Genomic DNA, 25,408 nt, shown 5'->3' with positions numbered 1-25,408 from the left:
GAAAGGTGTAGCATTGGGGGAAGATAGGAAGTTCGGCTTAGAGCTCTAATTTTCATGTGTGCATCATAGTTATTAGACACCTGTGCTTGGGACTTGAAACTTGGCTAGTGTTGCATCCACGTGGTATAAAATGGCATAATAGGACTTTGATCTAATGATATGACCTAATCTGGCAGGAAGGACAACTCTGGTCCTGACACTCCAGGTCTGGGTGAGCTAGCAATTTTTGTGGATGAACATGCAACAAGATCAGAGAGTTCAAAAGTGAGGGTAGCTGCTCTCGTGGACAGAGCCAACAAAGGCAGGCGCTTGGCAAATACAACCAATTCCTGCCTCTCTTATCTTTGACACGCTGCCACAGCTCTCCAAACACCTTTCAAAGGAAACGTGCTGCAGTCAGGCCAAAGTAGCACTGTGTGCTTCCACTGGCTTGGACTCACTAGGGTGCTGAAGTGGCTGTGCACGTAAGCAGGGAGGATGTCAGGCATTCCCAGAGGAGCACGTACTTTGCAGGCATCAAAGGAAGCTGAAACCCAGGAGTTGGCCCACAAACCATGTGTTCCTGCTGTTTGTGGCCTGCAAAATGCAGTGAAGCACTCCCAGACAACCGAGGTACAGATGTGGAAACTCTGGTACATGAGAAATGATCCAGAATCAGTCTAGGAGCTGCAGAAATGTTTAAAGTCTGATTTATTGCAAATTGGCTGTTTTTTGGCTGTTGCGTGTGATCAAAATGGGTCATCCTTGCCAAAGAAGGCAAATGCAATTCTGTCAAATAGCATCTAAGTGCTTCCTTTGCTAAGTGGAAACAATTGCTTCTCTTCATTTTGCAGACTCCACTTGGTATTTCCTTAGGTGGCACTGACACAGTTCACAGATCAAGCATGCCAGTGCTGCTAATATTAAAGAAATAATTGGAACAAAATGTAGGAATGTTGTTTTTTTTTTTCATTTCCCACAGCAGAATTTCAACTTCTACTAAGAAATATGCAATAATGTTACCATCTGTGTCGCTATATTCAGGCACATTGCAGCTAGGAGAGTGTTCCCATGCTGAAATACTGCATCATTATTAGCAATTACCATTGTAGCTGTGTTATTAGCAATGGGATGTCTACAGCCAGTTTGCATCGTCTGTGCTGCTCTTATTTATTTTGGAGAAGCAACGAACATAAAATGTCTCTGCAGGACGCTGACATGGTGTGCACAAAGGCAGATGTCTCCTGCAATCTCAGGGGTGGACAGGGAGGAGGTGTCCGAGGGAACTGCTCAGGCACTGAAAGATACTTTCATCAGTGTTTCCTTTGGAAAAGGCTGCTCAAAAAAATGTTAGGGGAAAGGTGGGAGGGAGGCGAAGAGGAGAGGGAAGGAGAGAGTCAAAAAAGCCAAAGATGAAAAGTATTTTTCTTACTGCAGTCAGCTCAGAAGCCTTTTTGACAGATAATTGCTAATTATTTGAGAGAGATGGGCATTTTTCTGCAGGTAACTGTCTCTCATGCCTTAAAACCCTGTTGAGCTAGTCTGGAATAGCCTTTAACACCTACTTTAAAAAACCCTAAAGACCAGCAGATAGCAAATGGTCTATTTAACACCTGGGAAAAGCAGATACACTGTAAGAAAATATTAATTTCTTTTCAGAAACAGATGATTCAAGAGCGTATTTTTAGAGTGCCTTTTAACTTAGACACCAATTCAGTTTTCTGGTTACTGGGTCAGGGTGCTTAGTGGCTGCATCAGACACGGGACGATGCACGAGTGAAGTCCCAGGCTCAATGGCGAGGGAATGAGATCTGCTCTAACGTCTGAGCGCACAGTTGTGACTGCTTCTCTTCAGAATTTGCCAAGAATGCACATTAAAAGAAGCTGCAGGGTAAAAAACTACAGCTGCCTGACAGACAGGCAGCAGCCTCATTTTGCACAACTCTTGTCTGTACTCTGCTGAAATAAAAACAACAGGCTGATTCATAACTTCTAAATTATCCATGTGAGAAAAGTGGATTTTCCCCTGCTATAATGAGAATATAGGAGCCTCCTTCCTCAGCACCATGCTGGGGCAATGCTCCACAATCTGCCCCCTCACTGCAGCTGGTCCAGACCATACACACTACAACAGGCTCTAACAACTCATTTGCTAAAAGCCTTTCCATTGACTGTGCTTGATACAGTCCTTAAGAGAAAGCCTATTTTTGATCCTTTTCTCCAGCTCTCAGTCTTGGTTCCAGATACTTTGGGAGGGTTTGCCATGCTCGCTGCAGCCACGACCCCATGCTCTTGCCATGGGTGGAGGTAAAGTGGTAAGTCCTCAGTACAGGGTGGACATGGTCAGACAGCTTTGGTAAAAACTTGCCTCCACCTGGACCAAAGCTGGCTATTTTGGTCCTAAGTCCTGCCTGCCCTGAGCCTTAACACTGAGGTGTCCCATCTTCATGCTCTTTCTTTAAAAAATGTTTTCTGGGCTTAGCTGAGGGGACACACCATGACCCAACAGGGCCCTGTGCTTGTGGCCCTACCCCTCAGCCGTCCTCCTAGGGAAAGCCAACCCCATGTGATACCTCCATGTATTTTAAAAAAGACCAGAAGGGAACCTTATTTTCAATAAAAACATATGATCTAAAATACTAAAATTAAGCAAAGCTAGTGATAGACTTAAGCAGAAAGGCTGGGATAGTCAGTGAAATAAAAGTTCTGAAATATCGTAACTAGATCTTCTTTGTTTTTATGGAAACAAACATTTGGTTTACATGGATTTCTTAATTTTATCTTTTGCATTAAATAAAACACAATTTCTTTGATTAGTAAGTTGGATGAGGTGACCTCCTAGTCCCTTCCAACCCAAATGTTCCTAGGTAGGGTGAAACAATTCTAATACAAATCAGTCAAATTTTATATTCATATAACAATAAGAAAAATATCAAATTGAAAAGACATTTTATCATCAAAATTAAAATAAACGTCATGACAAAAATTGAATTGAATACTTCATTTGTGGGGAAAAAGAACTGGACACTTGGAATTTAAGACATTTCAGAATCAGACAATCGACTTTGTCAGGTTTATACAGTAGATGTTTACAATAGAACTTCCTAATGTGGTTTAAACTAGTTTTTCCCATGATAAAGATATTTTCTACAAAAATCTTCAATTGTTAGCAATTGTTGCAACTGTGCTGCATTTTTTAGTGCAGCTCCTACCCCCCAACCCCGCCAGTCAAAACCAGCCAGTCATCTAAGTAACACTTTCTCTTATGCTGAGATGGAACTCATCTGGAAAATTCTTGTAGTACTTTCCTGCCAAAAGCTATCTAAGATCATACCTTACTAAAAAAGCATTTTCCCTCTGGGTTCCTTACTGGCAATACAGCAAAAAAGCGTTCCTTGGGATACAATAAATAAGCACGTGCATGCGTAGATGTGCAGATGTATGAGATTTCCCCAGCACAGAAACATACAATTGAGGTTACAGCAGTGACAGCTCCATTATAAATCCATTTTCACATGTTTGGAGCTTTCTGAGCTGTATTATTTTGTCACAGAGGTTTACATTTGGCCCCTAGCTTATAGGTGATATTTTTTTGAGGTTTTGCAAAGTCTATTAATCCATTTTTGAGTTACCAGAGGGTAAAGAAATGCTTTTCCCACCTCTTAGATGCTTGTAGCCCTGTTATGGCATTGATTTTTGCACAGAAGTCTCTGCAGAGTCTAATAGCAATCAGCAGCCTGATGTGCCTTAATGACTTCCTCTGTGCATTCAAAAAATGGCTAAACTTGACAAGTTGAAACCTTCCAAGGGGCCAGTGCTCACTGAGTAATAGCTCCCAGGCCAGTTTGGGATTATTATTGCAAAGCAGTAACAGAATAAAGACATTAAGATTTCCTTGAGTTTATAAAAATGTTTCAAAAATTAGTTTTGTCTTCAGAATAGCCCCTGAGTTAACGGCTACGCATCCATTTCTCAGCTTGTGCACATCAGATTAGACCCGCTGCAGTTACTGTAACTGCAGCAGGGAAAGATCCAAACCTTTAAGGACATACAAAGTGATCGGCCACAACTTCATTTACTTCACAAGAAACAGGCTGACGAAAAAATGGTATAGTTAAGTGCAGGGTGGGCCCCTTAATGTCAGTGCTAGCTACTTTGCACCATATTTTTGTGTAATATCTGAATGAGAACAATCCCCTGCAAACAAAAGCCTGCACAACACATAAAAGAGCACGGCATAAGCAAGTTTCTTCTGTGTCAGTCCACCTCATTTGTGTAAAGCAGGACTGGCAGAAGACAGCTGTGGCACAGGAAAAGGATCCTGAAGCAGCCAGTGTGATCTTTGTACCAACCATGCCAGCAATTTGCAGATCAGGTTCTTCCTGAGCCAAAAGTCATGTCCTGGTATTTAATGGCTTTCAATCAAATTTTTTCTCATTGGTGTAATCTGGCTTTAAAGCCAAGCAAATATGTAGCCACCATAACGATTTGACTCCTAATGCTATTTCATGTGTTCTCAGATAAAAGGATGTTAAACTCAGAAGTATTTTTTTTCTGGGGTGAATTTTGATTTCTGTAAATTTTGATCATACATTGAGGGGAGAAGAAACATAGTCATGAAGTAAAATAAATATAAATGAACAATTCAATTTCCTTTTGTTTCTATTTTTCTTCTATAAATCTTCCCTTCAGTGTGAGTTTCAGGGCTATGACTGAGGACAGAAACAGCATCAGGAAGCTGTGACTTTAGGAAGAATCTAACATTACCAGCTCTCATTATTTTTAGCATGAGTAGCATGAAATTTGGTTGCATATTTTAAAGCATCAGCTGTTGATATCATGGTATTGCCAAATTTCTCATTTATGGCAGAGGAAAGCACCCAAAATATACTTGATAAAAAATGAAACAGGAACCAGCAGTTATTTTTGAGATACAAGGAATTTTATAAAGTTTCACAATTTTTTGAGGCCTGACTTATGATGTCCAAAATTTGGAGAGGACAAAATTAATAAAGAAAACTGCTGTGTTTTATTGAGGAGAGTCTGAGTTTTCACATTACCTGTAGAGAGGAGATAGGGAAGGACAAGGCATCAGGTGGAACAAACAAACCATAGAACAGCCTAAAATGTTCTGAAAGGAGGTTAAGAAACAAGGCAGATGACCCAGCACGGTACCTCATGTGTTATGTGTACTCTAACAGAAAATGGTTGTGGGGTGTTTTTTGGCTTTGTTTGTGGTTGGTTGTTTTTTGATTTTATTTCATTATCATTCTCGCAGTTCAAATGCCTTTGAATAGTGTGCATTGAAAGGAAAATAATGTCCAAACTGAGAAAAATCCTACAAGAAACACTGGCACCACTAAAGTGCTCTTTAAAAAAAGGGTTTTCTGAGGCCTAAACCATTTTTTTTTCAGTCCAAACAAGACTGGGGAGAACTTTTGTCATTGACTTGGAGGAAGTCAAAATTTCACCCTATGTGCAAGAATGGGGGATGCTCCCCCCAGAGTAGACAGAACAGGTCCAAAATCTTTTGTGTCATCTGCTTCCACCCAATAACAGCTTTATAGAAGTAAGTTTAGAATGAATAACTTAACAGCTGCCCAAGGCGGCTCTAAAGTGCTGCTTTCCCCTGCTGCACATGAGAAGACAGCCATTAGTGCTGCTGCTGCGAGGTTCACTGCTCCTTGGGGGACTCTGCCTGTGCAGAATGGCCTGGTTTTGTACTGGCAATGTGCACACATCTGAAATTGCTTGCACTTGGATGCTGTTTACTGCACAGTTTTGACTTAGTGCCATGTCTGTTACAGATTCTCCTCATCATGGATAATGTGTCTCTTGTGAGCATGAGCCCTATTCTTTATTTTTGTTTGGATAACACTTCTCTCTGAACGTCAGAAGATTGTCACATGCATTTTTACATAGCAGTATATTGTTAAAAAAAAATTAACAGCTAGAAGATGAACAACACAAAACAATGGCAAATTACTATTATACTGCTCTACATTTCCACCAGCAGTCTCTAAGGGTTTTGCAAACACTAATAAGCACGTCCTCAGATATTTGAAAACCAGAGAAATATTATGCTCTCTAAGGAAACAGAGGCACAAAGATGATGATTGTCGGTCCCAAGATCAAGTAGTAGGAGAGAGTTAGCACCATAAAGAGTCCCAGTACCAGAGCATCCAATCCCACACATTTCTTTAAAGATGTTAGTAGAAAGAGAGGTTTGTACATATACAGAATCACTTTAGTCTTTATTTCATCTACTTTTAAGAAGACCTACCCGTTCTGCCTAAGTATTAAAGTGCAATCCTGACAAATGGCACAACTTTAACTGACTTCACTCTGAGTTAACATTTATTCAGCTACAATACTGACCTTTCTTCTGAGAATTTCTAGGGAGCTGTGGAAGTGTAGAGTCAGCTCCTCAGTCAGCTGATATAAATCACTGGGGTTCTACTAAGTTCAGTAGAATGATCTTTAAACAAATTAGGAATACAGTCCATGAAAAACAGCTTTCTTTCTTTACATATTTAAATCAAAATTATCTGGTATCTCTCAGATGAGAAAGAGCTGAAGCTGGGATGTTGAAAGGAAGGATTTATTTTCCTTTCTATGCTGAGCATATGGGGACAAGCAAAAGTTACCTGGTGATCAGACATTTATTTTCAGAGTACTCAGAGTTTGATTTCAGAGCCTCAGATGAGCTATGGTTACACCTATGAGCATGTTTGTACGTTGTAATTTCAGGTATGGGGGAGGAATAACTAAGAAGCTTGCATCTCATATAGAAGATCACAAGGTGAGAGTGTGCATATGGATAATTTCCATGGAGTAAGTGAGGTGCTTGAAGGTCACACCACAGTAATTTATGTAGCTGCCTAGTAACACAAGTTCAAAAAAAACCTTCCTGGAAAGCATAAGTTACAGCAGGCAGAGGAACTGCTTAGCTTAGACACTTTGGCTAAGCTTTTGTTTGAAGACTAAAAGCTGGGAGAAAATGGATGTATCAGGAAGGCCCTCAGTATGCACATCTACGTCTATATTGCAATTTGCAACTTGCAATCAGTAAGGCAATCCAATTAACTTTTGCTGACAAATTTAGGTAATGCAGGATCTCAAATCCTCTACTAGCATTGGTGACTAGTTATGTCACACAGAAGTAAGTCTATACATTGTTTTTAAGGCACTATAGCTTCACCAGTTTAGAAACCTTTATAGATAAAGCAGTACAGTCTTTACTGCAAACCACTGACATTAGCAAGGTTTATTCTGCAAAACTACTGACATTAGACATTTTTATACTAGAATATATGTATTCCCAGTGCATGCTGAATTGTTTTAACTATACACAAACAAAACCTTAATTGAAATCATTAAATTGGTGCAAAAATCAGTGCATGAAGACTAGGCTTAGAAGAGAAAGATTAAAATTCTAAGGAGTACACAGGTACAGTTAGTAAAAAAGTGTAAAAATGTGCAAAGTATAAGTATTATGGTAGAAGGAGTCTAATTGGCAAATGTGAGACTGGTGCTTGGAGGTAAGTTTTAAGTTTAGTTTGGGGAGAGCTATTTGTGTGGGAAAGGATGAACAGCACTGGTATCTTGAATAATGACTTACTATAATGAAAAGAATGAGAAGCAATTTGGGCACTATTAGCTACACTGTTCAACAGTAATAAGGAGCTTGAAAATTATGTCAGAGAAATGAGATAAAGATGACTATTATACTGTTGGAAGGCCATCATCTAGTGTAGCTGTGGAGAATAAATGAAAATGGAAACCAGTAAGGAACATAATATTATATACTTATGGTATTTTGTGTTCGAGCTATTAGCAGGTGCAGCTCTACTGGCATCAGTGGAGCTGTCTTCACTTGCTTCACAGCTCAATGTAGCCCTGTATCTATTTTATATATGTACATTTTATTGTCTGTGTGCTATAAGAAAACATTGGAAAACTTTTGAAACGCATTAGAGCATTAGACTATGTGGAGTGGTTAAAATGTGTACCTGATTTAACTGCTTGCCATCTGGAACACAAGGAGATGAACCGAAACTGTCTGCTCTAATGCATGTAAAGAAGTTTTGGATTTAGGCCCAGATATGAATATACAAATAGATAAAGTTTACAGAACTGTGACACAAAGTCCCATGGGTTTTCTGGGAATGTCAAAAACCACTCAGCAATCAGAACATATGCCTTCCATGTTAATATATCTTATGCCTCTGTCTCCAAAACAGATTATGGAGATGACTTTGAAACATGAAAAAAAAAAAGAGTCTTTATTTAAGAGCTACCTTTGCATATTTTTTCTAGACTTAGCTAAAGCTACTCAAATGAAGCGACAGCCTAGGATTTCCTCTAAGAAGGGTTTTTAGCATGAGGGATGTAAGCCTCTCATTTTGCATCTGGCAAAGTGGTGTGATCACTATGGAAATAGGCAGTGTAGCCTGCGTTTCTACATGGTGATCAAGCTAAACCTTTTCTAAATTGCTGATCTGCTTTCCTTGATACAGATGAATACATCAGAAGAAAGTCAGTAGAAGTTGTCTGGCTTAATGACAGATTGGCATAAGAAGGCAAACTTTGATTCCTACTCATGCTCTTAGGAACTTGTCCAAATATTCACTAGTAAGACTTGGGGCTGGAGAAGAGCTAATAACCTATGGTGATCTACTGTAAATTACTCTGCAAACATCTGAAAACCACTGTTATAAAAAGCAATTATTAATTTGTGTAGTGCCAGAAATGTATGTCCTACTCATTAGCCCTGCTCAAGTGAGTCTGTTGTTTTAATTGACTTCACTGTGACTGTTTATGTGAATGAGCAAAACTTTGGCTTTGAGGGAGCATTGCTCAAAGCTCAAGGCAGAATAATCACTCCGGTGTGAATAGACATCTAGTTTTCTCTAGGTTACCAACTTTCAATTTAATATGGAGTGTTGTAAGAAAAAAAAAAAAAAAGGAAAAATACTACCAGTATATTTTTTTCAAAGAATGGCATGGCCCCAGCTCAAGGCTGAGATGTGAGCTCAGTCCTGCCCCACCTGCAGTGGGCCGCTCCAATCCCACTCCCACACCACAGCTCTGATGGGCTGTATCTTCATGACATGATGGGCACAGAGCAGCCCAGAGCACAAATGTGCTGGGAGCCCCAGTGCTGGGAGCGTAGGGAAGGGATTAACCCAGGCTCTCACCCACTGTGAGGCTCAGCCCATCTGTATTTAGGGGAGGCGTGGGACGTGTGGCCAATGCAACTCCACGTCAGTGTGGAAGGCAGCAGACAACTGCCCAGTTTCTCCTGAACAACAGCTGGTTATTGTGCTTCTGGGATGTGCATAGTTTCTTCTGGAAGAAATCATCACATTAAATGGGTGTCTCTTCCACATATGGAGATACTTTCTCAATGGTCCTTTTGTGCCATCTAAATTCTTCATTTTATAGTATTACATAAAATACTTATAATGATATTAACCTGCAAGTTGAGTCTAAATATGCACAATCTGATCATGTTTAAATAATTATAAAGTTCACACAGTTCACAACCAGCTCTGCAGATCACAGTTTCACAGTACCTTATGTGTGAGAAACAATCAGAAATTTGATTTCTGAGGTTACACTTTTAAAAACCTTTGATATTGCCCATGAAAATCAATTTCCTCCATGGAAGTTTAGGACTTGGGAAGGGGGTTATTCTCACATTTTTGTGAATTCCTACAGAAAAGCAAATGACCTATGCTCCCAAAAAGTTGGCAGGTGACTTATTAAACTTCTCTCAAATCTCCTTCAGGAAGTTCATTAAAAGTCTATTTGGAAATGGCCAGGTGCTTGCTTCCCACAGTGCAAGAGGGAAATCTGTCACCCTGTTTTAAAAATTGTTTACTCAGGATAAAGAAATAATCATTATACCAAGCTGTGTGGTTTTATGATGGAAAACTGTGGCTTGGTGAGAAAAGTACCAAGGTCAATGCAATGAAAAACCCACAGTGAACTCAGGCATGATTTCTGAAGTCAGTGGTGGATAGAGGCCAGGAGAACAAAGTCTTTCCTGTGGTTCACTTGAAAACAATTTTTAAGATTATGGATAAAAATAACTCTAGCTTGAGAGTTATTGGCTTGAAAAAATATCATTAGAAAAGATTTTTGAAATGTTTTATAAGGATTGCTAAGGCTGACAAAAATACCTTGTTTGACACTGGATCCTGTCCTAAAATACTATGGCCAAGTCAACTAACAGGAAAATAGTAGGGCTAAGCCTTTTCCATTCTTTATTCTGCCAAACCACTGCCTCTTGCAATCAGGATTGATTACAAACACCCAATTAAGAGGCATTTGGAACATGATCTGAACACTAATCCTGTCTCTTTTTCTCTTTATACCTAATTATCAGCCTTAAGATGGGTATTAGTGCTTTAATTAGTTGATTTACTTTAGGAACTTCTGCATAAACTAAGAAATCTATAACACAGACATAAATATACGTATAAATGCACAGCCCTAAAAAGGTGCACGTAACATATGCTTATATCCAAGCAGTTGGGTGTGATATATAAGCCTAGATATATACATGTGAGTGCATGTATATCCAGCTTCAGACATAATTTCATTCTTTGGAAATACTACAATAGAGAATAATTTAATTTGGTTTTGCATTAGCTGTAAAAAGATCTCTGTATCATAATTATCGAATAATGATCTGATGTTATAAGTTGCAATAAACTATAATTAAGAAACCAAGAAACTAACAGAAACACATAGGTTTTTGTTTCAATTAGATTAACACAGGAGAGAAGGGTGGAGAGAAGAACAGTGTGGGGTTGACTGAAAACATATTGAGAGTTTCATGGAGCTAACTCCAACAACTCTGGGTTTCAATTCAGAAAGGACTTAGACCTTTGTTCTGAATTTATCTCTGTCCACAGAAAGGATGAAGGATTAGGCTTAAGGGAATCCATATTTGACCTTCAACTTCTTCCTGTCTGAAGGGCATCTGGTCATAGCACATCTAGACAGAATTCTCCTCACAGTTAAGTGTTCAGAGTAATAAAAAATATCCATATATGACTAGTTTTATAGTTTTAATGTGCTACTGTACAGAGACCCAAGTCAAGACTTTCCTGTGATGGGGGATGCACCTATATACACAGAGTGCAACACTGGACTCTGCATCCCTCCCCTCAGCTCTGAACACAGGCCAGCACAGACTCCAGCTATGGCCAGGAAGTTTGACCATGGATTTCCTAATATGTTTTCCTAAGAAAACCCAAACTCAAGCCACTACTCTAGAAGAACAAACTGTTAAATGGTTTGACAATAGAGATTTTTGCAAGAGTTAACTGCTTGGATAAAAACCAAAGGAATTGTTTAATTACACTGTAATAATCAGAAAAATAATATAATTTACAACTTCTTCTAACTCTCATTTAGTCCCTACAACAAAATAACAGCATCTTTATCTTTAGATACTTACATCTGTGTGGCGAAATACATGTGGAATCTTGTGGCAAAGAAAACATTATATATACTTTCATAATGCAAAATCTGTAAGTTAAGGAAAAATTTTTGGGATATGAGTGTTTTCTGCTTCCCTGATCCTGCACAGGGTCCGAGCTGATTCCTTTCCTTGACAGAAACCTTTCCTGCGACCTTATGGAGGGTACCAAACAGCAGAGGTCTCCAGAAGAGCTGTCTGGGTCTAGCTGAGTGCTCCCTGAGAAAGCCTTTCATGTGCTTTATATAGAGCAGAGAAATGCCCTCAAAGTGCACCCAGAAACATGAGATACCACATGGCCCCCAAATCTGCTGCAACAACTCATCTCAAACTAAGCCAAAACCACTTGTCTCTTCCATAGGAAGGAAAATACTTCCATACTTGGGAAGTATGGCCCACTTCCTCTCTTTAGTACTTCAAATTAATCTCTTGGTAACCCCAAACAGCTTTTGAGGGAGACAAAAAGGATAAGGTGCTGCCTCTTCAGCCCAGGTATGGCCTTCCAAGTGTATTGGTGCCCACATCCCACTCTGGCTTTGACAGAGAAATGTCCAGGTCACTGCCCACTGCCCGGGCAGTGCAGCCCAGGGTGGGGTGAGTCCCCACGTGGGCTGTGTGGATTAATGAATCCAGTTCAGAGCAAGCAGGGGAGTGTGGGCATCCTTCCAGCTGCCCTCAGCAGTGAGGAGGGAGCAGTCCCATGTCTCCTGGGTACCTTGTCCTGCTGAACCCACTAAAAGGCTGTGCTGATGCTTAGTTGATAGGGCCAAGCCAGTCAAGCCATATTCTGTTGGAAAGCTCAGAGGCTTTGGCTCTTTCAGACCTCTCTGCTCAGCAGTGGGCAAACACAGCCCCTGCCTTCCACAGACCTGGACAACTATTCCTGTGCTGCTCTGCTGCTCACCCTGCCTTGTCAGCTGCAGGAACTCCCTGGCTGCCGAGCCCCATGGTGGCCAGGCAGAGGGAATCAGGAAGCTCTGACTGGCATTTGCTATCCAAACAACTAATACAGTCATTAACCAAGCTACAGGGCCTGCACCGAACCCTTCCCCACAGTCCTCAAGACTGGTGGGAGACAGCTCTGTGGGAGTGGAGGGCAAAGTTCCCACTGCTTCCACATGCAGTGGGGCTGCACCGGGCCCAGTGCATCTCTACCCCTGAGATGTCCTTGGGGCAGTTTGTGGGAGCAGCTCAGGGCTGTCCAGGCTCCAGGTGCACCTGGGGCAGTCAGGAATCAGCAGCTGATGGCAGAACCCTTCTGACAGGCTCAATGGGCAGCCCAGCAGGATGTTCCATGGGTGGTTCTGCAGGTGGGCAGCAAGGACATGGGCACTCCTATTCCCATTGGCTCAACCCAAAGAGCTGGAACCACCCCTGAGCAAAAGGAACAAACGTGAGGCACAAGGCCTGCGCAAAGCAGACCTCACTGCATGACACAATAGGAACCAGGATTTAGACAAAAGCAAATGAAAGCTTAAACTATGCAGAAACTAAAGAAAGGCTGAGCCATGACTTTGCTTGCCCCTGTTTATTTTACCAGCCTGAGTTTGTTATACCTACAGTTTTGTAGCATAAATCCATTGACATTATTTAGAAATAAAATGGATGGATGAATTTCTAACATCATTAAGGGCTACAGCAGTTATGTGGAGCTGTACTTTCACTCTGTAGGTCTGAATACCTATGTGTCCTTATCCAAGGATCTGGAGGAGCCATTTTCTTCTATATAAACAAACATATCTATGTTTTGTTCTGTATTCTATAACTAACCACAATTTCTGTACAGCTCTACTCTCATCCATGCAACTAATCCCTAGTAAATGCAATATGAAGAGTAATTATCTATGACAACTCTCCTATAACTTGCATTTTCCCAAAATGGGCAAATTTTCCATTCTGAGGGATTTGACAGCACTGTTGTATATAATCCACAAGTGTTAATCAAGAATGATACTTATTTTCTACATCTATAAATGATGGCCATTAAAATAATAGTGCTGTGGCATATCTATGAAAACCTTGTAAAACAATACAGTCAAGTCTGGAAACAAAGTTAATAATTTGTCAGTAAGGAAACCACTGTTGGGCTTTCTCTACCCAACCCTCCACCTTTCTTAAGCCCTTTTCTTCTGAAGCTTCACATTCATTTTCTTAATGTTTTTAACCTAGTGTCTGTGAAATTTTTATTGCTCCCTAGATAATGACATCTGATCTGAATGTAACCACACACCTCTTTGCTCAGCAACATTTGTCACAAACCATTATAAATTATCATGCTGATAGTGTGCATTGCTGGGAAACCGGAAAAGTTCCATAAATTCAAAGTACTGTATCAGTGACATTCTTGTTTATTATCTAGGTATAAAGTTTTACTAGATTCAAGATGGCTACATTTACACAGCAGGATACTTCAGCAACACAAGATTTGTACAGCTTGCACCAAGTGCTGAAAAGCATCTACCACATGCAACAAACACTGGAGCATTTTAACTAATATGTGGCCATATGTTTTGTCTCTTCTATTCGTTTTAGCCATGTTCCTGACTCCAAGAATGCATGCTTATTATTGGGACTTACTCGACAGAAGGCAAAATGGCAAACAGAAACTACTTTTCTCTTAAAGTACAACAATAATTTCTGTTTCTTGGCTTCCTGAAGAGGAACACTCATTAGAGTTAAATGTTAAAAAGAGACTGTGAATTTTTTCACCATATACATCCTTGATAACAATCTGTGGTCGACATGTTTGTGTACTTCCTGTTGAAACCCAGTATTTCCATAATGCTGGTACAGTAGTCCTGTCTAGAAGATTCTTTATTACATGAACCTAGCTTGTGCAAACATATTTTTAATTATTTGCGTATCTTTATTCTTCAAAACTGTGAAAGTTGAGTCCTTTGGAATGCCTCCAGAGAAAAAGGAATTTTAACCATGTTTACTTGAAATTTAAAACAACTCAAATGGTTCTGATTGTCAGAAAAACATACATATATGAATTTTATTAGCAGTCATTTGAGAAATACTTATTCATTAAAGCATAGCATAATAAGTAGGTAAATCAAGGGCATATTCCTAAATTAATTCCAAACCCTAACATACAAAGAGACTAACTGGGAACAGCTTCAGTAACAGCTAATGCTTAAATGTGCTACTTTTGATTGTCCTCAGAGAATCAACCTTTCACCAGTTTTACATTTCAATACATCCAGCCCTCTATGTAAAGCAAAATTTTTTAAAGTTAGGTAAAGCCTCTTGATTTTCTAGTTGGCACTATGGAACAAGAAGGTAACCTTTCCAAAGTCAAAGTGTTTCTCTTCCTGGGCTCGGGGGGTCCCTGTTATTAAAGCTGTTTTCAATGCTAACTAAAGTCCAAGTTGCAATGAACAGCATTATAAAGAGGATTTTGGGAGCTAGGCCAGCAAGCTAATCTTCTCTAGTCTACTCTAATTGTATGGGACATTTTTTGTTCCCAGACATGAATTCCCTTATCTCTCATTTTCTATCTGCATTTCATATTTAAGTGGTTATTAATTTCCAGTGCTAAACCTTTCAATAAACTAGAGTGTAACCTAAATTACACACTTCTAGATTGCAGACTGAGTTACTAATAAGCTAAGCATATTAGAAAAATAAGATGTACTTAGCTGGAAAACAAAAAATCTTGTGATACATTTATTACATTAATGGCCCGTTGTATTCAATACTCAGTAGAAGGAATGTGAATTTTTTAAGTAGATGCTGAAATTTCAGACCACGGAGATTTTTGACAAATTCCTGTTGCTGAAATAATTGTTCTGGTCCTAAGGCTTTGTGGGTTTTTTGCACAAATACAATTCCTCTCAAGTTAAAAAGAGCAATTTTCAGTATAAATGAAGTAGCAGCTGAGTAATTTAGCATAGCCTAGAAAATTAGTGTTTCAGCACAGACAAAATAATGGTAAAGTCATCACCATCATACACTGCAAAGACAATGCAAACAACCCTGTTGAGAGACTTCCTTCCACCCACTACCATCTCATTACTGCTTTGGGCTCCATTTCAGGGGCAGAAATAATGCAGCGGGGAGAGTGGACAATGAACACTGAGAAGGAAGCAACAGAGGGAGGGAGTCAATCCTTTCCCTGGACCCAGTTCAGCTCAGTCTAGCACTGTTTAGCACAACACTGTGACACAAAGATTACTTGTTCTTCAAATAATTGTATGCTGTACACCATTTTACTGCTGCCAAAGACCATGTTGGTTTTACAGAGTTGGAAAAAACATGCATTCTAGCAAGGGAGAAGAAGTATTTGACACTGAAATATGCTTGATTTAATTTCCTAATTTCTCTCTAAGAGGCAAAGATTTTAACGACAAATATTTCAAAGCATTAGCAGTGTTCCACAGAATGAAAGCAAAACCTGTATTGAGAAGACACAGAGAAGTGAACCATTGCCTGAGTACAAGACATTAAAAATTAAAGAATGGGAAGTCAGTGTGTGAACATATGGTGTGAATACAAGCTGCAGCTCCAACACCACAGTAAAAACTCATTTTTGCTAAGTTTAATTTTATAAGCACAGGGTTTTCCTGCTTTATCACTCAACTATGGCACTGAAATGATGATCTATAAGTGGTTATAAAGTACCACAAAAAAGAAACCGAGCACCACAAAGCATCATTAAAAACTTCATTTTAAGAGAAAACAATAATCGTGATCTAAGTAATAAATTCATTAAATAATAGGTCAAAGGCGTGCATGGTAAAAAATTAAGTGCCTGAATACAATTGCTCTCTTTCCCTAAGTCAAACACTCATCTCATGGTCTATCACAACCACTCCCAATAAAGTGAGCATCATTTTCTGGGACTAAATCCTGTATACTCCCAGTAAATACCAAACAACACTGGCTATTGACTTTAATCTTTCTGACATGCAGAGAAAATCTTGATTGGTAGCATTAAAGAACAGCAACTCTCTTGCAGTTATCAGTAGGGGATAAAATATTATGATACACAAGAATATTTAAGTAACTATGATACTCCAGAAATATTTAAATAATGAATCACTAAAATATTTTCTTCATTCAACAAGCAGGCTGAATTCAGAGGGCATGTTGAAGAGGGGAATGATCTGACCATATGTTGCCTTGTGCAAGCTGTGAGATTTACAGATTTGGGGAAAAGTGGAGAACAGCTTCTGGGAGGTTCTGATTCTCCTCCTCACTTTTGGAACGGGTGGTAAAAGGGAATGCGAGGACAGAGGACAAAAGGAGCCTCAGCTCTCTCCTTCCTCCTGTCAGGGCACTACAGGAGAGCAGGAGGAGGGGAAAGAAAAGCTACTGGCTATAAAAGCAGAAAGAAGGAAATATGACTATCAGCTCTCCAGTCCACCGTCCCTTGAAGGGTGAGGGCAAATGCCAGACTAACTGCGTTAAGAAGATTTGGCAATTTATAAACAGCCTGTCTTTTCCATGGGCTGTTTGTATTCGTGGGGGTACAAAAGGAAAAGAAACTCCTTTTTCAAACTCAAAGAAGAGACTTAAAAAAGCAAGCGGCCCAACAAACGGTGCCTCACCACAACCGCACCCCGACTCGGCGCATCACCACCGCTGCCCGCTCTCAGCGCACCGGGCGCGGCTCAGGCGCAGCTTACAAACCTCGGCGAGCTGCCAAGACATTTTTAGCGCGCACACACAGCCCCGCTCGCCCCCGCTCGCCCCCGGCCGAGCACGCCCGCCCAGCTGCCCGCGGCGGCCGGCAGGTGGCACCGTGGCGCTCCGCAGAGCGACTCCAGCACTCACTTGCAGTCGCGGTCCTCCAGGTCGAAGTGCGGGTTGAAGTTGATCATGATGCGCTGGTAGGGCTCCGGAGCCTGGATCAGCCACTCGCACTTCTGGCTGGGGTGGTAGGACTGCGGGTAGCCGGGAGACGTCAGGTACCCGGGGCTTAAAATTTTGATCGTGTCGCCACACTTGTCTGCGGAGGAAGCAAACACGTGGGCTGGTCTCGGTGCCCCCGGCAAGCATCCGAGCGCAGCCCGAGGTAGCGGACTCGACAGACTGCCGTGGGAATGCTGCCGGGCCGCAGCCTCCTTCAGGCTAACCCAGCATCCTTCTGCTTTTAAAGACATCTGTGCTACTTTCTACCGGAGGGAAGAGTACTCTCTCTCCATCCCCCCTTCCTTAAATCCGGTGGTCGGACAGGCAGCAGGTAGCAGAAGGCACCCCATTCCTAAACAGTCTGCTTTCAAAAAGCCCCCCATTCCAACAGTGCCCCTTACAGTGTTAAGACCTTGCATCCTCATAACCGTGTTAATGTTGGCTAAGAGGGGTTCCTGGGAAACGATTAACTCTAAAAACTATCCTCTTCTTAAGTACAAAGTTTTGAGTGGGAGGAGATGTTAAGGGATGCCATTCGACCCCCTGCCCAGCTATGGGGTAAGTCTGGTCTGTGTCACTGACCACTGGGATTGTATTGGTGGATCCAAGCTCATTCGCAGGAGACCCTGCCTTTGTTTTATCAGTCCATAAATCTAGGCAGGTTGAAACTATCTGTGCTCTTCAAACCCAGGGTAGAAGAGAACAAAGTAGCTCTAATGAAGCAGAAATCATCCACTATTTACTCTTTCAAGGAAGTTTGTTCATGCTTGGAGACTGCATCAAAGTAATGGAGCAGAACAACCTCCCTTCCTCTTCCCTTCATTCCTTCCTCCCCTGAACAACAACAAAGATTTATTTCTAATACCAAAAGAGTTGCAAAAGTTTCTAGAATCACAAAGGGTGCCTGTGAAATGTGGTATGCTGCATCTTGCTCCTTGGGTCAGCATTGTCAGGGTTGCATTTTAAGATTTATAGGAAAAATAAAAAGGGACAAAAAGTCCAACCTACACAGTCACTCACTTCACTGTCCAGTGCAGGTTTGTGTTATCACTTTTTTTACTACTATGGGTTTCTTTCTGTGGATCTTCAGGTAGGAAAAACTTTCTCCAAGCATTGGTTGTTTAATTTTGAGCAATAAAACATGTCAGTAAATTATGGACAGGAAGAATGTCCTCATTAAAGCAAGACTATATATCACTACACCTCAATAATGTTGTATACAGGCTGCAGTGCTCTAATACATTCCCTGTGAAAGCAAAACGGCAATCCTTGCTCTCAGCATGAATTTATAAATATACAGGATTTTATTCTAGGAAAAACAGGTCAAATGGAAACGAATGGGGAAGCGCACATCAAAAATGCATAAAGCAACACTCTTTATAGAAATTATTTGCCATAAATTAGGAGGGAAGGGGTTGATAGGTACTCAGATGTATGGTCAAGATCCAGATACTGCTAAGCACACTGCTGGGAAAGGCTATCTTATTATATTTCTGCTGTGCCTTTGCAAACCAGGCTGTTTTCCTCTGACCAGAACAAAAGGCATTGCTGCTCAAAGCTCAAAAGCTGTCACTGGTGATCTTGCTAATCCGCTGTCTGGGGCTCTCAGGGAATCTTGCCTTTTCCTCCCTGTGTAAGCATACTCTGAAAGTGATCTTGTCTCATTAAGCCCACTCCAGCCCTGCAAACAACATGGCAGAGTCTGGCATCTGTTAAATGCCTGAAATAAAGCAGTGCTGCTTCTAGTCACTTGACAGAGTCACTTCAGAGGGTACTGAGGTGGACTCACTACCACCAGCACTCCTTAATCTGCGACTTCTGGGAAAGTGACAGTGTATTAAGATAATGCGGTCTGCTAGACTCCTTGGCTCTGTGCAATCTCTCTCACACTTGATTAAGAAGAGCAGTTTCTAATGACTTTGGACCATTAGTTCCAAGTAAGGTTAATGAATTAATTTAGTGGACACTAATACTGCATGTAGGTGAAGGTGGCATTAGTAGGTCTGGTAGGTTACAAAGGAGGTTAATGGCCTTGGTGACTCCAGCAGGACCACCACATTAACCACTTATAGTGGAGGCTTCTGCCCAGCAACTTGCTCTCCTCCCCTTCTTTTCACAGGGAGAAATGATCAACAAGAGCATGGGGGTGGCCCCCTTCTGTCCCTCAGAGGTACAGGGTGGCAGTATGGGTCTATGTGGGAGGCAGCTGCCCACACCCATAGCTGGGCTGGGGGGATGAGCAAAGCGGAGCTCTCGGAGCATCCCCACAGCAGGCTTGGTGCACCCCTTGAACACCAGTGCCACAGTGCTGGAGGAGGAAGCTCGTCCTGATTAAACTAAGCAGCCTCCTCAAAACATATTGGGAAAGAGATTAACTTCCATCGTAAAACATGCGATTTTAATACTCTTGCTTGACACTCCACTTGTGGTCCCTTATTAAAACAATATACCAGTGTAAGTGGAGGGTGCTCTCTTCTTTTAATTACTTTGATTGAAAACCCAGTCAGGCAAAAGTAAATATTTAATAATTAGTTAATAATAATTGCTCAGGATTTGTCAGGAAAGGAAGACTCACATGAGCTGCTTCATGTGCAAGAGCTAAACGTCAAGCAGTCCCACAATTAGACCATCTTTAAAAATCCATCATGCAGTGAAATACTCACAGTGCCCTGGCATTGTTCGGGGAAGGAGGAGCACGCTGCTTTTAATTAGTTGTGTTTTCGAGGGCTGCCTGACAGTAAACTAGCCACACCACTCATTTCTTTAAGGAATTTCCCGTCTTGGAAGGGAGTCTCGAGCCTTCACAGAGAAGCTCAGCTCCCCTCTTGGCACAGAGTAAGTTGCACGTAAACTGCAGACTTGGGAAAGGGGTACTCTAGAGAGTTCTCTCTGCTATTCGCAGGTACACACACATATAGTAGGAGGCATAATCTAAAATTTTACGCTTTGGAAAACAGAAAGGGCGGGCAGAGAAGAGAGCCTTCCATTTAAAGTGTTCATTATCTTTTAGATATCGAAGGAGAGACGTTTAATTGCCTACGGGACGGGACATTATTAAGATAATTGGCTGCCCTGATCTAGTGAGAATGAGCATCCTGCTTTATACAATAATCCAAAAGAGGAGAAAATAAAGTCGGAAGGCAACGTCAGAGCGGGAGACCCTCAGCGAGGTCTGTGCCGCATCCCTCCTCCGGCAGAAAGTTCCCCCCAGCCGGGTTTGTGTCGCTGCCGGTCCCACGGCCCGCCGGGCCCCACCGCCCCGCAGCTGCCCAAGCCGAGACCCGGCGTCCCCGTGACACTCACCGCTCCGCAGAGCCCTGGCGAGGGTGAAGGTGAGGGCTGCACAGTGCAGGAGAAGTCCCCAATCCATTTTCCCTTCCGACAGCAGTGAAAGGAGGAAAAAAATAAAAATGCCCTCCACGCACAACTGTTCCTTAAATTCTCCAGCAGGAATGAGGAGCAGAAAGCACGGTCCGCAGGGGCAGTCTCGGGGGCAGAAGGAGGCTGGCTTCTCTCTGTGCCTCAAGCCGCCCGCATCCTGTCATTTAGCTCCGGCTCCCTCTTCCTTTCCCCACACTTGTTCCTTTTCCAAGCACCGCTGCCTCTGCCATTCCCAGCGAGACTAGAAAGCCAAGTGAAAACGAGGGGAAAAAAATAACAAAAACAAAACCCAACAAACACACAAACAAGACAGACAAAAAATACTGGCGGCTGCCGGCACCTCGGGAGCGCTCTGCTGGGCGAGGGTGCTCTGCGGAGGGGAGAGAAGGAAGAGAAAGCGGCCGTGAGCCGGACGCCGGAGTTTGGCAAACTGCGTCCCCCCTGCCCGCCCCGCTCTCCAGCGGCCGCGACTCCCGCGGGGCCGGAGCCCTGGAGCCCTGGGGCGGCGGTGCCCGGCGGTGCCCGCGGGTGCCCGGCGGTGCCCCGCACTCACCTGCCCCGCCGGGAGGCGGGCGAGCGAGCGCGCTGCCGCCGCGGGGACTCCCAGCCGGCCGGGGAAGTGGGAAGCGCCCGGGCGGCTCCTGCTCGCAGCCTGAGGAAGAGGAGCGCAACTCAGCGGCAATAAGAGAGGCCGAGGAGCCGCCGTCTCCCAAGCCCCAGTCCCCTCCCCCTCCCCGCCCTCCTCCTTCTCCTCCTCCTCCTCAGCCCCCCAAGACATCAGCAGCGCGGAAGAACGAACAAACAAACACGGCAAGCCCCAGCTCTGGCACTCAGCCGAGGCGGGGACTGGCGAGGGGGAAGGCGAGGGGCGGAGGGGGAGTGAGAGGCGGCGGCCCCCTCCACAGCAGGTAGAGCCGATGCGGGCGGCGGCACCACCTGCGCCCGCCGCCCCGCGGGCTCCTGCCCGGCCCTGCCGTGTCCTGCCGTGCCCTGCCCTGCCCCACACGCCGACACGCACACACACACGCATCCCTGCCTACCTCCCGGCTCGCTCGCCTCGGGGACCCCGTGGGAACCCTGCTCCGTCCCTTCCCGAGCCATTCTCTCTGTCACCTTTCCCTCCTCCGCCCCTATCTCCCCCCCCCAACACTCTCTTTTTGTTTCGTGCGAGAGTGCGTGTCTCTCGGAGTCCCCGCCGTTTCCCCAGTTGGACACCACCGTCCCTTCCTGTCCTAGGGGAAGCTGGCTGTGCTGATGTGGGGTGAACTGCCAGGACCCCCCGTCAGAGTACCCCAGGTGTCAGCCTCATCTGGCTACTGCATATCTGCATCTCGGGGGGAGGCCTCCCTGTATCCCCTCCCTTCCGACCCTTTTTCCACCTCCCTTCTCACCCACTCTTGCTGTCATTCCCGTCTCTCTCAGCTCCTGTTGCAGCTTTGCCCCCCTTAGTCTGCCTGTCTCTCATGAAGCCTCTTGAGAGGCTGAGGAGCTGCTGGGGTCCCCCAGGGCCGGCTCTACTCCCGAAGGAGGCTGTGCAGCATGAAATCCCCGCTGGGGAGTGTGTGTCTCCTCCTGAGCATTCTCCCCACCACCACCACTGGCACCAGAGGACTGGAACAAAGTGAGGATATATCGGGCTCTGAATCCTGCTGCTTTGGCTGCACGGTCTGGTGCTCACCAGCTATGGGCCCTGTCTCTTCCTCACCCTATTGCCCTGCCTTACAGGCTGTCCCTGCACCTGGGGAGTGATCACCTTGCTGAATCTGACTGCTTATTTTATGTGGAGTAGTTTGCACACCCTCTATGTGAAGGCACTCCAGTTGCTGGAGTAGAGGGTTACAGGAACAGCTCCAAGGCTGAGAGCTGAAACACAGTGTTAAATGGTCTCCAAAGATGGGTCTGTGCTAGGAAAATGACCTGCAGCCAGTGGTGGATGTCAGTCACACTCATCTCCCAGGGCAGTTTGAAAACAATTTGTTACTGGTGCACAGTCAAGGCAAAATCTGTTAATGCTTCATCAGGAAAATGGCCTGATAGAGGACCTATTCCATAAGGAGTTTTTCTGAAGGATGCAGTAGGAAAAGAGCTGGGCTTTGCTGAGGGCAGGGTTATCCTCCAAGTATAGCCATGGCAGTAAATCCCTGTCCACTCTGAAGATACAGCCATTTTTGAAATACTTTTCAAACATAGTTGTCAGTCTGCAGCCACACAGATTAACTACAAATGTGTTACATCTGTGTACAGAAACCATGCACAAATCCAGCCTGCTCCATCCCTTTGTCTCTAGCCCCGAGTCTGAGATTTCTACTCTCACTCTCCCTCGCTGCCCTTTTGAAGCCCTGAATTTAAGGTCAGCTGAAGTCTGGAGATTAAGTCTGTAGGAAATGTGTCTGCTGGTTTCATACTGCACACTCTCTCACCACTTCTTTCTGAGTTTTTTCAAGACATTCCCCTTCTCTTCTGTGATTACAAATCTCTAATATTGTACATTAAAATGAAGTTTGATCCTGTTATGCTCTCACTTAATTCTTTCCTTTGTCAGCTTCTGCTTCTGCCCCTGCCCGTGCCCCTGCTCCTGCCCATGCCTGTGTCTGCAGACAGGCTAGAAACTAGGCAGGCTGGAACTAGTCAGATTGAGTTATTGGGTTCAGTCTCATTTCCCTGTCTTTAGGCAGTCTCAGGATCATAATTTGCAATACTTATGCATTTTCTTGATTGATTGGGATGTATATTTTATGGGTAGCACATTAAGACCCCTTTATTTTTTTTTTTTTTCTTTTAGAGACATTCCCAGAACACGGGGGAAGGGGAGAGTTAACAGTGCTTTCTGATTATTAAAACTCATTCTGCTGGACAGTCCTTGAGATAAATGGGTTCTGACCTGATCATAGTTTGACTGAGCAACAATATAGCTTTTAAAATAAATCTAAAAAGTAAATCTATTTTTGAAAACAGAAATTACCTGCTGATGGTTGCTTACTAAGGGTTTGCAGAAATACATACATACATGTTTCAGAAAGGAAGATTAATTCTCAAAGTGACAGATATCCAGAAAGCATGTACATCAAAAGATATACTTAGTGCATGACAGTGATGGCTCTCTTGCTTTGAGATTAGCATTGTCTGTCAGGTGACTTCTAGGAATCTGCAGAAAGGAAATAATCATTGCCAGCTGTACATGGTAAAGATGCTCCAAACTAACCAACCAACCAACCAACCAGCCACTGTGTCTCATCCATTTTTTCCTATCTGATTAATATGTTGTTTTTTGCAGATGGGGACATAGTTTTTTACTAGCTAGTGTATTTTAAAGAAATTCCTTTCTCTGGAAGAAAACACTTAAATGCAGACAGAACATGTATGTTAGGGAAGATGGTACAGTGCAATAAATTGTAAGATAATAATGAAAGCTGCCTTTGTCACCTGAGCCTAGCCTGTAATCACTAATCTCTATACCAAGGTTTATTTCAACATGCTTATATCTCGAATATCACTGCTTCCTTTTCTTGCAGAGATGTGCAACAGTCTGCAAAGATAGCTGAACAGGAATGGCCTCTACTGGGGCTACCTACCATGGCCCATGGAAGAGGATTTCTACCCTTCCTCAGCACCGTATGAGTATTTTGGATTCCACAATGGGACTTTATTTATTTACTTTTTTTTTTTTTTTCCTGTTGAAGTCTCAAGGCCTAGCAAATATACCAGAGTCTGGTACATTAATGTCCTTTTCTATCATAACATGAATTACACTAGCCTAATTTTTCCACCCATCCTTTTCTCTCTAGTTCATGGATATAATCACAGTTTTCTTCTATGTATGAATTGCCCTGGAATGATGAGTGAAGACATTCTATCCTTGGTTTACATGTATTTACCTGAAAATGTTTAATCTTTAATAATCTTGAACATAAACTGGCATCAAATGAAACATTCAGAAGTCTCTTTTTATAATCCACTTCTCACATTTTAGTCACAGAATTTCAGTTCCTGATCCTGCAACTGCTTACACATTTGTTCAGCTCTCCATTTTCACATCAGTAATGGGATTTTATGGCAAGGATGAGTTAGTGGTACAAAGACTGAATCTGAATCCAGTGTATGTAAAAGTTAATGGAGTGGCTAGCTTTGGGGTTTGGGTTCAAGCCCATCTTTGCTTCATAATTTGACTTGGTGTTTATAATGCTTTTTTGAAGATTGTCTGTACTTCTGTTATAAACCTGTTTCTCAAGAAGTTTATAATTCAGCCATAAAAAAAATATTTGCCTTGGGCTAAATCATGTAATATAAAACTTGAAATTCCAAAGGAAAAAAACATTTTTCCCATTTTAACAATAGCAGAACAGAGCAACTTTGATGTTTATTCCTTTATGTACTCACAAAGTACATTTAATTAAAAACAAAGTTTGGCAAATGATTAATCAATGGTCGAAGACACCTTTATTTGGTATTATTTTGAAAAAGAAACACAACAAATTAAACTCATCCATAATATTAAAAGCCTGAAAATGGAGACTTCCTATGAGTATTTAGTGCAGTATGTAAATATATTTGCTTTATGAATAGTGTCTACTAGTATCTTCATATACAGTCTGGTGCTCATTTATATCCCTTTCTCTAATGTTTTCCTTTGTTTTTTCCACTTATCTTCCCCAATAATCTCTCCAAAACTAGGCTTCTGTGTCATCTCCTCTTCTG

At 42.6% G+C, this 25,408-nt stretch overlaps 1 protein-coding gene across 5 annotated transcripts in view; it reads right to left on the bottom strand.

Annotated features, from left to right (window-relative positions):
• The window catches only part of NRP1 (neuropilin 1), a 115,407-nt gene extending 93,992 nt beyond the window's left edge, over positions 1 to 21,415 (bottom strand). For 4 of the 5 annotated variants that reach the window (XM_058830871.1, XM_058830874.1, XM_058830875.1 and 1 more), the window contains exons 1-3: positions 21,267 to 21,415; positions 20,636 to 21,083; positions 17,255 to 17,429 (exon numbers count right to left, since the gene is read on the bottom strand). In XM_058830871.1, coding sequence (XP_058686854.1) covers positions 17,255 to 17,429; positions 20,636 to 20,702 — 242 coding nt within the window. In that variant the 5' untranslated portion in view covers positions 20,703 to 21,083; positions 21,267 to 21,415. The remainder of the gene's footprint in view (positions 1 to 17,254; positions 17,430 to 20,635; positions 21,084 to 21,266) is intronic. The other variant, XM_058830872.1, reaches the window with a different exon arrangement.
• Positions 21,416 to 25,408: the final 3,993 nt, after the last annotated feature.

This window comes from Poecile atricapillus, chromosome 2 (genome assembly GCF_030490865.1).
Source record: "Poecile atricapillus isolate bPoeAtr1 chromosome 2, bPoeAtr1.hap1, whole genome shotgun sequence".
Lineage (NCBI taxonomy): Eukaryota > Metazoa > Chordata > Aves > Passeriformes > Paridae > Poecile > Poecile atricapillus.
The sequence above is the reverse complement of the archived record's forward strand: the minus strand, read 5'-3'. Positions and strand labels throughout refer to the sequence as shown.